Source organism: Cynara cardunculus, assembly GCF_001531365.2.
Source record: "Cynara cardunculus var. scolymus isolate 2C chromosome LG 9, CcrdV1, whole genome shotgun sequence".
In the NCBI taxonomy this organism is placed as follows: Eukaryota; Viridiplantae; Streptophyta; class Magnoliopsida; order Asterales; family Asteraceae; genus Cynara; species Cynara cardunculus.
In genome coordinates, this window is record NC_037536.1 from 2364959 (window position 1) to 2379575 (window position 14617).

The following is a 14617-nucleotide window of genomic DNA, read 5'->3' on the forward strand; positions in this document are numbered from 1 at the left end:
TTTTTCAATTGTCATGTATTAAAAAATATGCATATATTGATATAAATAAAATTATATATAATTTTATATATTTGCGGATTCAAATTTCCTTTATAGAATAATGAAAATGAAGTTAAAAAGAACTAAGAAAAGAAAAAGGTTAATAATTAATGTGTTGATTATATATTAAAAAAATGAAAATAATGAGAAAAAAAGATAAATAGAATATAAATCTTCTCATTAAACAACTTTTTGATTCTTCCTTATATATATCTATACTATATATAGATTTTCTTTATCGAAAATTACACTAAATAAGCCATTTTATTCTTTTTCAGCAGAATTTTGGTTAAATTTAATACCTATTTAAAAGTTAATTTATTTTATTATAAACAAATACAAATCTAGTGGTTTTTCAGAATAAATCCACATCACAAAATCTCTTATTTGTAGGTATGCAAACTAATGAAATTATGACTTACGATCAGCTTTTACGAATAATCAGGAAAAGTTGTAGATTGTAAGGCCTTTGACTCAACTTGCCATTTTTGACATCCCCCACTGTGTTGTAAGCCTTTTCTATTGTTGCTATCTTTGTTTTTGGTCTTGGGTGGTTTTGGTTACTGCTATTATTTATGTTTTTTCTGTTTTGGTTAGTTCAGTTTAGCATTGTTTCGTATTAATTTACAATCTTTTTTTTATTTATAAACGTTGCTTTGGATTCTAATAAATTGTTTGTGTTTAAAAAAAATTAAAACCTAATGTATATCGTGTGGGTGGTTTGGGGTGTTTGTGATTGCTTATTTGAAACAACTTATGTTTTTTTTACAAAAAACATTTATCAATTTATTATAAATCAAAACGGTTTAATTTTCTTTAAAAATGTTTGTTATCAGTTTGACATCGTATAAATTATTTATCCAAAAACTTAAAAATATTTAATATCGATGACGTATCAAAATAAATTAATAAGTTATTTTTATAATCAATTTAAAACACCAGATCTTAGGGCATATATTATCCCTATTTTATTTTTGGAAGGAGGAAGTCCAACTAGACCGTACCAGAATACCATAGGCCACGTTCACCTAATGAAAGCCGACCTGCGATGACGTAAACCCAGCAGCCTCCTCTCGGTCTATAGGCCTGGGTCCCAGCTTCTGGACTATATGTCATCCGATTCGTTTATCGTTTAACCGTTGGATGGAAAACGAACGACTCTCTGATCATCTTCTTTCAACACACAGTCAACGTGGAGTAGACTTCGTGGGGTTTTCTTCTGCCGTTGAATCACCGGTGAGGCGGTGACGGAGCGGATATACGGCTAGCTGATTTGATTTTTCCGGCATGAGAATGAACACATTATCGTAAAAGCAAGCAATCGATAATCAATCCAGAGTAAGATCGGTATTTCAAATTCTTTTTGCATTTTCTGCGATTCCTTTCGTAGTGTTTAGTTCATGTAATGCACATAGAAGAAAGAAACTCTCTCTCTTGACGCGTCGAATCAAAATAGCTTCGTAGGTCTTCTTTCTTTTTTGTTAATTTCTTTGCTTGTTTCTGTAACGTACTCACCTTCTCTTCTCTTCGTTTCTATGTTTTATTGGACTTGTTTCATGATCGGTACTAACGTAAGTGTTACTTTCTCTAAATTTTTCTATCTAGGCTTTCGATCTTTGGGTTTCGTATTCGAAAATGCTAGTTTTGCATTTGACTTTTGCGTTTAATCTCGAAGTTGTGATGACAATTTTTTTATTATATCAGTCGCTAATTGTGATTGTTCTTGATTTGTGTCTATGGCTAGTTTGCATTTTCATTGCTCTTTTTGGAGATTTTACTTTTTCGTATAAAGTAATTGGGCCATAGGAATTATGAAATGTAAAATTTGCTGATGCCTGCATACTTTTTGTAGAAGTCAACCAAAGACAAGATATCTGGACGAACAATTACTATAGTTTGTTATGTTCTGCGAAAGTATACTACATTATGGTTTAATCATGCTTGTATGTGAATTGTTTGGATAAGCAAACACTCTTGTAACCCACAACTATTTTATTCAGCAACTCTATTAAATACCACTTGAATCAAATGCATGGTTTTTACAGGCTATGGCCTTTTAATTTGCTAGCGAACTGTAATTGAATCAGCTCTTGGATAGAGATGTACTAATTATTCAAATATTTCGAGGTTTATATATGTTCTTGAGGTAAATTATGTAATACGTTAGTAGTTGCAGGTAGGAACATTATAGCATTGGAATACCAAATTTGAGATGGATTTGGGAACTATGGCGTTCATGATAAATGTTTGGTTCTAAATTCTTGATTTCAATGGATTATGTTTACTTAAACGTCCATGAGTTGATTGAGTTCCCATGGTGCTTCGAAACAAATGGGGACCAAAATGTCACAATCTTTTGGTGGTTTATAGGCGCTAGAAAATCGAACATGAATCCAGTTAAGTTGATACAGAATGTGGGAGGGTGCGAGAGTAAATCAAATAGGTTTGTCTGACCTAGGAAAGATAGTGAAGGGATCATTTGGAGTGTTCCCAGTGCTATTTAGCTATGACTTGCTAACTTAGCTCTCTCCACCATTTGTCTGTTCCTGTTCAACCCGTTTTCTCGTTTTGTCTGTTTTTCTTTACTGTCTTTTTAGTTCCTTGCAACGTTTCCTTAAACTACCTTCAAATAAATGATAATAATAATAATGAAGTGTTCTGCTACACTGAAGTCTCTAGCTAACCTTTCCTAGTCTTTTTCACAAGCTGGTTGTTACGAAAACAGTCTCTGTAACTCTTGAGGTTGAGGTATGGTGTGCATGCATCCTTCTACCCCTAGACTTTATACAATATGTGTTCACCCTCGTGCTTTGGCACAAGACAGCTGTTTTCTTTGTTCACTTATTTGTTGCTATATTTAACCCATATGCTTTTGATAAAATGAGAACACATGAAAGTTCTTCAATTTTGTTTTATTTGAGACGACTGAGATCTTTCCCCATGTTCTCCCAGCCAGTGTGAATGAATGAGGAGATATGCCATATAGCGCAGATCTCAGCACAAGTTCCAGGAAACAGAAAACCTCAAAAGGGTTGAAGGGAAAAGCTTTATCTTGGCAAGAAGATAGGGTTAGAGAACCTACAGAATGTACTAAAAATGGAAACCCTTTATATGTTAGCCAACATCATGAGCGAAGACAAAGTGTAGGCGAGGAGCCTATATTTCAACAGCATTCCTTAATGGATAACAAGAAACAGTGGCTAGAAAGTATGGTGTATAAAAATGAAGACATCGTGAAACATGGTAGGAATTTGCCTGGCTATCTCCAGTGTGAGGGGAAAAGCAAAAATACCCAAGGCAAGACTTTTAATTTTGGAGTTCTTGATTGGAGCCGTCTAGAAAATTGGAAGTCCAACACAAAACGTATTATGAAATCATCACTTTCTGGCAATAATCTAGCACTGGAAAGTGGATCAGCTAGACTATCCACATCTGTAAACAACAGCATTCCTCAGTTGGATCAACAAGCATTAAATGGTTCCCAACTCCATTCATCTTGCAGAGAAAGACCTGCTACATGTGAGAGACCTAAAGGAAAGGCAATACAAGTTCAAAGTTCAGAAACTGTTCATGGGTTGCAAACTTCTTGTTGGAAGGATCTCTCATCTGACAGTAATGGGCAACAAGCAGAACAATTGATAACATCCTCAAGAGAATCTTCTCCGAATGATACAATGAGGTCTCATCCTAGTACAATTAAAATGCCATCGGAAGAGAATATTGATCATGATGATGATCTGCACCTCAGTGGGCACCAAGATGTAATGTTTTCTCTTGGAGATTCTAATGCAAGTAGCTCTCATGAACAATGGCTTTCAGAATCCAGAGAACCACTTGATCACGTTTTGACAGAATTAAACCCTTCTTTTGAAGTTCTACAATCTTTCCCTTTTCCTCTTGGAACCAAACCTTATCCAAAGTGCCCGGTTGAGATAAAGGATGCTCCATTGAAAAATAGATCTCTTATAGAGAACAAGTCCGCTGTAGAGCGTTTAATCACTGATAAAGATTGCAAGAATGTTGATCAGAATTCAGGTGAGCAACCTTCTGTAACAGGGAGACATTCATCTTTCAGTAGGAGGTTTAACTTTAGCCTTGAGAAAATGGCCACAAGTTTTAGCTTCAGGACAAGCTCAGCTTTTCCACAGTTAAACTCAACATATAAATCCTTTGGATCCTCACCTGATTTGCACGATTATAAATCAAAGAAAGGTAATGCTTCCAATATAGTCAGGTCTATCTCTATGCGATTACTAGACCCGCTACTGAAGCGCAAAGGACCTCATTCTGCTAAGAAGGTTCAGCATTCAAACAGAAATCTAATTTCAAATGAGAAAACACCAATCTACGACAAGCAGCAGAAATCATCTAATGTACACGCTCTTCTACAGCTTACAATGAAGAATGGAATCCCTTTCTTCAAGCTTGTGGTAGATAGCAGCAGTAACATTCTAGCTGCAGCTGTGAATAAATTACCATCTGGAAAGGATGATTCAAGCTTGACTTACACATTCCATTCAGTACATCAAATCAAGAAGAATGGAGGGTGGAAAAACCAATCTTCAACAGAAAAAAGGTGTGAATTTGACTACAATATTGTTGGAAAGATGAAGATCTCTAGTTCGTATCATGCTGAATTCAGTGGACTAGAAAGGGACTTATTTGTAGTGAGGGAATCAGTCTTGTATGGTCCTGATCCTGCACAATCAGATCAGATAACACCTGATTGCATGCTAAATGCAGAGCTTGCTACTATTATTGTTAAGAATACAAGTAGCGAAAACTATGGAGGTATAGGGAGCTCAAAAAGCACGGTGGTCATTCTTCCTGGCGGCATTCATAGCTTGCCAAACAGTGGAAAACCTTCGCCATTGATCAACCGATGGAGATCTGGTGGAGCTTGTGATTGTGGAGGTTGGGACATTGGTTGTGAATTACGCGTTCTTACCACCCAGAATGAATCAATTAAAATTCCATATCCCTCTAGCTTAGATCGGCTTGATCTTTGTTATGAGGTACATGTTTTCATTTCCATTTTGAGCAATAATAGTTAATGAATATCCACTAGGGGGCACGTTTTGTTAGGAACCGGGGGATATCCCACAACTATGCCATTCTCATCATGAATATGGACATGTTATTCATCATGAATGTTGCAACATATTCTTCGTGGATGTTGTAACATATTCATCATGAATGTGTGATCATGATGAATAACACCTACTCTCTACCATCGTAGATGATTGAATGATAGTGTTTCTTTTTTGTTGTACTCAAGATGAAATCAAACGAACTCGGTATATCTCACATAGAAATACGCATTAGCAGATGTACATGCAATGATGCAAGGGTGGGAGGTCAATTGATTCACTTGGCTTTTAAAAAAAGTCAAAGTTTTTTATAATTATCAATTTTATTACTTATATATAAATACGAGTCCATAAACTAATACATCTTTTTACCTGCTTGCAGGGAATGCACAACAACAAACATGCATTGAGCTTGGCTCCACTTGAGAATGGCCTTTATTCACTTGAATACAATGCGTCAATATCACTATTGCAGGCATTCTCCATTTGTGTGGCAGTTGTAAGTTGCCAGAATTTAACTCATATTTTTCAAGTGAATCATCTTCAAGATGCAAATGACTTCTCTAAACCTATAATGACAAGGTATGAGAAAGTCGAAAATCGAACTATTGTACATGCTAAAATCCCACCCGACTCCCCCATCGGGAGGGTATAGTATTCTTTTTTATTATGTTCAGTTAAATTTGTTCGATTTTGTTTCTATATCTGCATCCAACCATAGGACTAGTTATTGTAATTGTTAGGGATAACCCAACCGGTAAAACTTTGTGTTTGCCCTCTAGAATTCAGCAACTAAAGTCAAGTCAGGTGAGGGCCACTGAAAGGCTTGTCTGGCTGTTAACTTCAGGCCCCATAGGACCAGTTGAAATGAGAGCAAGTTATCATGAACATCCACGGTTACTAAAATGAAAATTAGGACTAGCTATTTCATCTTACGCTAATAAGATAATGCCAAGATGCTATGACAATAAGATCATTCGGCTCTTGAAGGACCCAACCATGTGTGCGCACGTGCACGCACGTACATGCTAACCACTTAAATTGTAATAACTCTACAAACCAATCATAGCCACTCATGTGGTTTCCATCTTTGTTTTTCTTCAATGAGAATTATTTAAGTGGAAGGTGTTGTCTTGAAAGTATAACCCCAAAAGGCTATAGCAATCTATAAATCATGCAAATATACATGGTTGACTAGTGTCATTCAAAACAAGAAATAATGGTAAGAAATACCAAATATCGTACCTTAGGGACAAGTAATTGTCATGTTATTACAAATCTTACAATTCCCCAACAAAATGTTTAATAAGATGCAATATTTTTGTTTAGTTGACATTTGAAAATGTAAAAATATCAAACACAACGTCAGGAAAACTTGAATCCTAGTTAATATTTACGAGCCATTAGATAAACATGTAACTTAAATGTTTAATATGTTACAATTTTAACACCCAAAAAAATTTACAAATATATTATTATAAAAATCAAGAGTGTATTATAGATTTGATCCTTGTGATATGTCAAATTATGATGCATCCCTAAACTTGAAAAATAATGGATATGTTTCCTATGTTTGTCATTTTCTTATGACTAAGGTCCCTTTTATTAATGGTTATTAACACAAATCCGTTAATCCAATTAACTCGGGAGTCATTTTGGTCCTTTTAATTCTACTTTTTACTCCTTTTTCTATTAAAGATAAAAAAATATATTATATGCACATACACAAACATGCAACGTAAACACAAAAGCGGAAACAACAAGTAGTCGGTCTCCTTCTCCGAGGAAGCCTTCTTCACCTGTGGAGCATCCTCTTCAACGTCTCCCTACCACCTCTAGCCTCATAGTCCTTAGATGCAACCATTGCCCTTTTCCTGAAACCCACATCCCTCATCTTCAATCTCACAACTCCCTTTTAGGGACGTCCCCTTGTTCTTTCATCTATTGTATGCATTTTGTGTGGATATATAGAGAGAGAGGGAGAAAGAGAGAGAGATGAGGTTTACTTTGCAAACCATGTTATTTATATAAACCGGTACAAACCTCATTCAACTAATCATAATTTTCCATTTTGTTATTTTTTTGTGATTATGAGAGGTTGATTAATTTTTTTTGTGGAGGGTGTTAATAATGGATATTATCATCTTTATTATATTAATTTAGAGAAATACATGAAACACTTTCATTAAAATCTTATAACCATATATGGAACAAATTCATCAAAAAAAAAAACATTACATGAAACAATTTCATAAAAAAATTTCATAAGATTAAACATGAAATTGACGAATGAGGGTGGTTTACACGGTTTGTACAAATATGAGTGATTTGCATTTAATCGCTCATCTATATATATATATATATATATATATATATATATATGGTTCGGTTTCGGGTGTGATAATCGATTAGTTCAGCTAGGGTTAGATCGATTCCTTGATTTGGGTGTAATAATCAGGGGCGGACGGCCCAATCGGCCTATAGGGGCCCTGGCCCTGTGATTTTTTTTCCTAATTAGGCTTAATAGTTTGGTCCATACTCTTGTAGAATACAAAAAANCCATACTCTTGTAGAATACAAAAAAATTCAACCGGGCCCGCCTCCAATCCATAACGATGAGACGATGAGACGACGAGCGAGAGTGCGAGAGCGAGACTGTAGTCTGTAGACGACGAGACGACGAGCGAGAGCGAACATCTGATCGACGGAAGCAAAAGCACTCGGCAGGCGACACTCGGTTATCTGCCTGTCTCGGCGGTCGGCCACCACGGTAACTCCATAACTCCTTTTGCAGTTCTGCTGACTGCTCACTGCTGCAGCTTGGGTTTTGAAATCAAAACCCAAAAGTGGTGATTTACTGATTTAGGTGATTATTAGGTCTAAATTTATGACTTTATGTGGTGATTTACTGGTTTGTTGCTGTCTTGCAACTTGGCTGTGGCTGAATTTGGTTATGTGACTATGAGACTGTCACAGTAATACAGTATCACTAATCACTCACTGCCTCACTAGTTTCTAAATTCTAATATAGTGATTTAGTTAGAGATGCTTTTGGTATTTGCAATCATATGATATATATATATATATATATATATGTGTGGAAATTAAGGTCATTTAGTGTAATCTTCTTGTACACTGGTTTGTTCTTTTGGTACAAAATTTGGTTAATAGTCATTCAAATGTTGTATGCCAATTAGGTGATTTATTGGGTCTAAATTTATGTGGAAATTAAGGTCTAAACTCTAAATTTAGGTGATTTAGGTGTATGCCAATATGAATTGAAATCATACCATCTAACACTAAAACTGCTATGTAGATGAAGATGAAAACTCAATCTACTATTCATGTGTTTTTTAAAAGAAAGCATGCTAGTTCTTATTCTCAAGATCCCGAAGAAACAACAAATGTAGATAATATCCCTGCATCTAGTATTCCGCCCATTGAAAACCCTTGCAAAAAAGCTCAAATTGAAAGTAATGATATTGATTTGGGTACACTAGAACGAGACCCTGCTTTGCATCATCAAGTTTATGATTATCCTATCAATCAACAAGATACAATTCGACGAGCTTACATGAATCTTGGTCCTCTTCAACCTACCTTTTCTATGTTTCCAAAATCTGGACCAGAAACTCATAAACGTAGCTTTCAAGCTTCTGGATATAAGTTACATCCCTGGATTGAATATTCAAAGACCTTGGATGCAACATTTTGTTTCCCTTGTTTTTTATTTAACAAGCCATCTGGGCTCGGATACTACGATCAACGAGTATTTACCATAGATGGGTTTCGAAATTGGAAAAAGATGAGTGGGAAAAAATGTGGCTTTTTGATGCATTTGGGAACCGATTGTACATCTTTCCACAATGTTGCACAAAAGGGATGAGATCATTTATTTAATGAGGCACAAGATATACATAATGTATTTGAGAAGTTTACAACTGAAGATCGTGAGAAAAACAGATTGAGATTGACCGCTTCTATTTATTGTGTCCGTTGGTGTGCCTTTCAAGCAGTTGCATTTAGAGGCCACAACGAAAAGTCAGATTCCATCAACAAAAGGAATTTTCCTGAAATGTTGGAGGCACTTAGTGAGTTTAGCATCGAGCTTAAAGAGTTATTTTGTCGTGCTCCCAGATATGCATCATATACATCACCGTCGATTCAAAAGGAAATTTTGAATCTTATATYAAATAAGGTGAGACAAATWATTTGTGAGGAGATTGGTGGTCRAAGGTTTTGTTTACTTGTTGWYGAAGCACGGGATGAGTCYMATAAAGAGCAAATGTCTCTTGTTTTGAGATTTGTTAATAAAGAGGGTTTCATTATAGAGYGTTTTTTTGGAYTTGTTCATGTACGTGACACTAYGGCACAAACGCTMAAGGATGGAATCTATTCTTTGTTGTCACATTACAATCTTGATGTCAAGYCTATTCGTGGACAAGGGTATGATGGTGCAAGCAATATGCRAGGTYAGTTCAAAGGTTTGCAAGCCTTGATTTTAGAAGATTGTAAATAYGCATATTATGTTCAYTGTCTTGCTTATCGGTTGCAATTGGCATTAATGGCCGCCTCTCAAGGAGTTGTAGCACTGCATAAGTTTTTTACAACGTTGTCTTTTGTTGTCAATATTGTTAGTGCTTCTTCCAAACGCACCGACCAACTACGAGATACACAAGTCGAGCAAATTGCATACTTGATTTTTGTTGATGAATTGGAGACCGGTAGAGGTCTCAATCAAATTGATACATTACAACGAGCCGGGGATRCTAGATGGAGTTCTCATCTCAGATCGGTTTCTAGCCTAATCAAGATGTTCAGTCCAACTTGTGAGGTTTTGYTCAAAAWTTTTKAGGAAGGAATTGGGCCAATCAAAGGWGATGCAGATTCGGCATATGAGGCTATGATGACATTTGAGTTCATATTTGTCTTGCATCTCGAAAGAAAAATAATGGARRTCACTGATTTACTTTGTCAAGCTTTACAAAAGAAAGATCAAGATATTTTTAACTCATTGAGGTTAGTTGCATCTACCAAATTGTTATTGCAACTAATGAAAGATGAAAGATGGGATGCTTTGCTTTGCCTTGTTAAGTCATTTTGTCAGGTACATAACATAATGATCATACACTCGAACATCGTTATCAAGTAAATMTTCCTRACTTGTCTTCTTCTCRACTTGTTTTCTTGTCAGGTACGTAACATAGATATTCCTGACTTGYCTTCTTCCTACGTTAGCAGAGGGAATCGAGCTCGTAATGAGCATAGTGATCATACACTTGAGCATCATTACCRAGTGGATATCTTTTATGAAGCAATTAVTTGTCAATTAATGGAATTAGATYATCRTTTCAGTGATGGTTCCATGGAGATGCTTCGTCTTGCTTTAACTCTAGATTCTAAAAATGCGTATGAGACTTTTAGAAGTCTTGATGTAAGACAATTAGTAGAGAAGTTTTATGCTAAAGATTTCAGTGATCGTGAGAAAACAATTCTGAAAATGCAGCTTCAACATTATGCTATTGATGTCATTCAACATGTAGATTATAAGCAATTGACATCTATTGCAGAATTGGGTCAATGGTTGGTAAGGACTAGAAGAGAAACCACTTTTGATCTTATTTATCGATCAATAAGTCTTTTACTTACTCTTCCAGTTTCTACCGCGACAACCGAGAGATCGTTTTCAGCAATGAATATTGTGAAAACAAGGATACAAAATAAAATGGATGATGAGTTTCTAAATGACTCGTTACTTTTTGTTCATTGAAAGGGAAGTAGCTGAAAAGATTAGTTTGGAGGAAATTATAGAAGACTTCAAGGTCGCGAAAGATCGACGGGTTCCACTTTAATTTGCGATGTTTGACATGTTTATATTTAACGTAATAGTTTTAGAGTTTTACTACATTATAACTTTGCATAATGTATTTTTTGTACCTTTGAAATATATTATATACTAGGTCCGGCCCCTACGGTTGGAAAGTTTGTGTTCCGCCCCTGGTAATAATCATGTGACCATGCAACGATGTATCGACTACGAACCGAGTTCACATGAGACGGTTCATGTATGGGTTCGACTACATTTGTGTTCTACTACATTTGGGTGTGATAATCGTATGATACACATGATATATCGATTCAAGGTTTCTTTATCACAACTTTATCACACTTAGAATATGAATCGATCATCGTCGCTCGATTAAAACATTGTTTGGTTCGATTAGGGTTTGATTATCACAAGAAATAGAAATCTGATTGCACGTTATTCAGTTCGATTAGGGTTCACGTATCACACGATTATCACAACCAAATACGAAATAGAGTATCACACGATTATCACAAGAAATTCGACTACACATTGTTCGGTTTGATTAGGGTCCACGTATCTAACGACTATCACAAGAAATCTGACTACACATTGTTCGGTTCAATTAAGGTTCTCATATCACACGATTATCACTCCCAAATATGAAGGAGTAGCACACGATTTTCACAAGTATTCCGACTACACTTTGTTTGGTTCAATTAGGTTTTCATGTATCATATGATTATCATAGCCCACTCATTTATCGATTATCACATGATTGTCACCAAATACGGTTGCCCATCGTTTGGTTCGATTAGTTTCACGTATCACATGATTATCATACCCAAATACGAATTGGACGCGATTTTCACAAGAAATCTGACTACACATTGTTCGGTTCAATTGGTTTCACATATCACACGATTATCACAACCCAATCATGTATCAGTTATCACATGATTTTCACCAAATATGACTATAGGATGTTTGGTTCAATTAGTTTCACGTGTCACACAATCATCATTGCCCAATCAGTAGCGATCATCACACAATACTAAAATCATGGGATAATTCCAATTAATTAAAAAAAGATAAAAATTATAAAAAATACTAAATTACATTACTACCCTTATTGATTTTTATTTAATATAACTTAAATTATTGGTTAAAAAAGTTTGAAACTCACAACTGTTCTCGCATTCTCGTAAATCACAAGGGTTCTCGTTTGAACTCCCACAAATACACACACACACACACACTATATTATAAAGTATTTGACAAAAATTCTTAAAAACTATTTTTATGCAGAAAGTACTGTTTATTGATGCATATTACTTAAAATTCAAGATTACAAGTGAATTTGTGCTTAAGTACAATTTAAATGTTTGAATTCGTGTAACTAACTATAGATAAACATAATCAAATACAAGATAAACATCTCATTTTAAATACAAAATATCTAAAATATAATTAGAATAATCATCGAGTTCTAACAAAATACTTAATTATTATCTTTACAAAAATTATATTATTAAACCTAAATTAAATTATTTCGTTACGTAAAATTAAATAATAATAAAAAAGTTGAATTACAAAAATTGCACAAAATAAGAACTTTTAAATAGTTAATTTGATACTAATATTCATATATTTCATTTAAAATTTTATGATATTTTAGAATATATATTTTATTCAAAAATAAAAACATTATCATTTTATTAAAACCATATAAAACCGTAATAACCAGTTCTCGGTTACTTGGAGGTAACTATTTGATTAATTGGTTACGTGATTATTTAAGTATGTGATTAATTGTTATAATTGATCATGTGAGTATATGCATGCATGAGATTGATATATGAGTGTGTGCATATTTTTATATACATGCATGGATTATATATGTATGTATATATGTTATCATGCATGAAATGGTGAGGGTAAATATGCATGTAAAAGATGTATATGTGCATGTCTGTATGCATGGAGTATGTGAGGGGGGGGGGGAATTTATTATATTCCAAACCGCCTATTTTAGGCAAGTATAAAAAGGAAGGTTATTTTAAGAAGACTTTTTCTTGTCCTTTTTAGAAAGAATCAGAAAAGGAGAAAAAGTGAGTTTGTCTGTGTGAATTCCTTGCTAAAGTAGAAGCTGATTGTGGGATCAATTTGGTAGCTAATTGTTGTTGTTGTTTTTCATTCTCAAAACTTGCATAAGGTGAGTTCTGCTACAAAACAACCTTTGAATTTGATTACGAATATTGGTTTTCATATTTTGAACCGTTGTTGTATGCATATCGTATATATTTGTTCTTATGCAAATGCATGGTCCAATGAGGGACGGTGATCGGACATAGTGTGGTCTGATGAGGGTCATTTACCGGTCATGCCTTGACTGGTGAGAGAGTTGTATATTTATTGCATCACCTGGTGAGGACTTTACCGGACGAAGTGTTGTCCGGTGAAGGCCTTTATTGGACAAGAGTTGTCCAGTTTGTGCATATTATTGCCCAAAGTGTTGAACGGATTAATGTTTGAGATCTGATAGTGTTGACCGGATTGGGGTTTATCGTTCAATGCCTTGTCCGGTGAGGATGCTCATTGGAGAAATCCTTGTCCGGTTTTAATATTGATATTATAAGTGTTGACTAGTGAGGTTGTTACCGGACACAGTGTTGACCGACGAGGTTGTTAGCAGACATATTGTTGATCGGTGAGTATGTTTATATTTTCCAAGTGTTGTCCGGATAGTGTTGTTCGTATAGTGTTGGCCGATGAGTGTGATAATCGGATCCTGGTTATGTACTTGAGGTAATTGTTATGTGATTACCTGATTATATGATCATCTGAATATTTGATTCATTGCTATAATTGATCGTATGGATACATGCTTATATGGAATCAATATGTGAGTATGTGTATATTTTCATGCATGAAAAGTATGCATGGTTGGTATTGCATGGGAGTATATATATATATATATATATATATATATATTTTGCATAAAAATATGTGGTTTATATGATGTGTGTGTATGGATTTATTTCATGAATACATGCATGGTTTGCATGCATAATATGCATGTGTGTATATGCATGGGGTATGATAAAAATAAGTTTTACCTTCTTTTTCATTGGAATCGCCTTCCTCTTTAGGAAGGGTATAAAAAGAAGATTTTGATGAGATTATGTTTTCTGCCATTTTTGGGAACTAAAAACACAGAAGAGAGTTCTTGCCATATTTGGGAAAAACTAAAGGTTTGAAGATTGAAGTGGAATCAGTTTTCAGTCATTTTCATCTTTCAAAAACTTGAATCTTGCTTTGAGGTGAGTTTTATTACATACAAAAGATCTTTGAACCTATCTTTATTATTGATTCTGCATGGATTATACTACTGTATGTATTTTAAGTTGTGTTCTTGATGCATTTAGTGCCCGATATAGAGTTTGTAATTAGACATAGTAAGGTCCGATGAGGGCTTCTCACCGGCTAAGCCTTGGCCGGTGAAGAGTTTTGTAATTTATAGTGTTGACCAATGAGGTCTCTACCGGACATCGTCTTATCCAATAAAGACCTATTACCGGACATATGTTGTCCGGATAATTAGTCACCGCCCTAAAGAGTTAAGTTTTTATGTTTAATACTTTTAAGTGTTGACCGGTTTGGATTGGTTGTCGGATATGCC

The 14617-nt window shown here is 34.9% G+C and overlaps 1 protein-coding gene across 3 annotated transcripts; it reads left to right on the top strand.

Annotated features, from left to right (window-relative positions):
• The first annotated feature begins 1081 nt into the window (after positions 1-1081).
• Positions 1082-14210, top strand: LOC112518173. Of its 3 annotated transcripts, XM_025125779.1 has the most exons (4): positions 1082-1377; positions 2992-5054; positions 5512-5628; positions 14155-14210. In XM_025125779.1, the coding sequence occupies exons 2-4, from the start codon at positions 3015-3017 to the stop codon at positions 14185-14187; spliced, it is 2190 nt and encodes a 729-aa protein (XP_024981547.1). In that variant the 5' UTR covers positions 1082-1377; positions 2992-3014; the 3' UTR covers positions 14188-14210. The 3 variants fall into 3 exon arrangements, with proteins under 3 accessions (XP_024981547.1, XP_024981546.1, XP_024981548.1); XM_025125778.1 differs by lacking the exon at positions 14155-14210 and having other exon boundaries at positions 5512-5786; XM_025125780.1 differs by lacking the exon at positions 14155-14210 and having other exon boundaries at positions 2992-4953; positions 5512-5622.
• Positions 14211-14617: the final 407 nt, after the last annotated feature.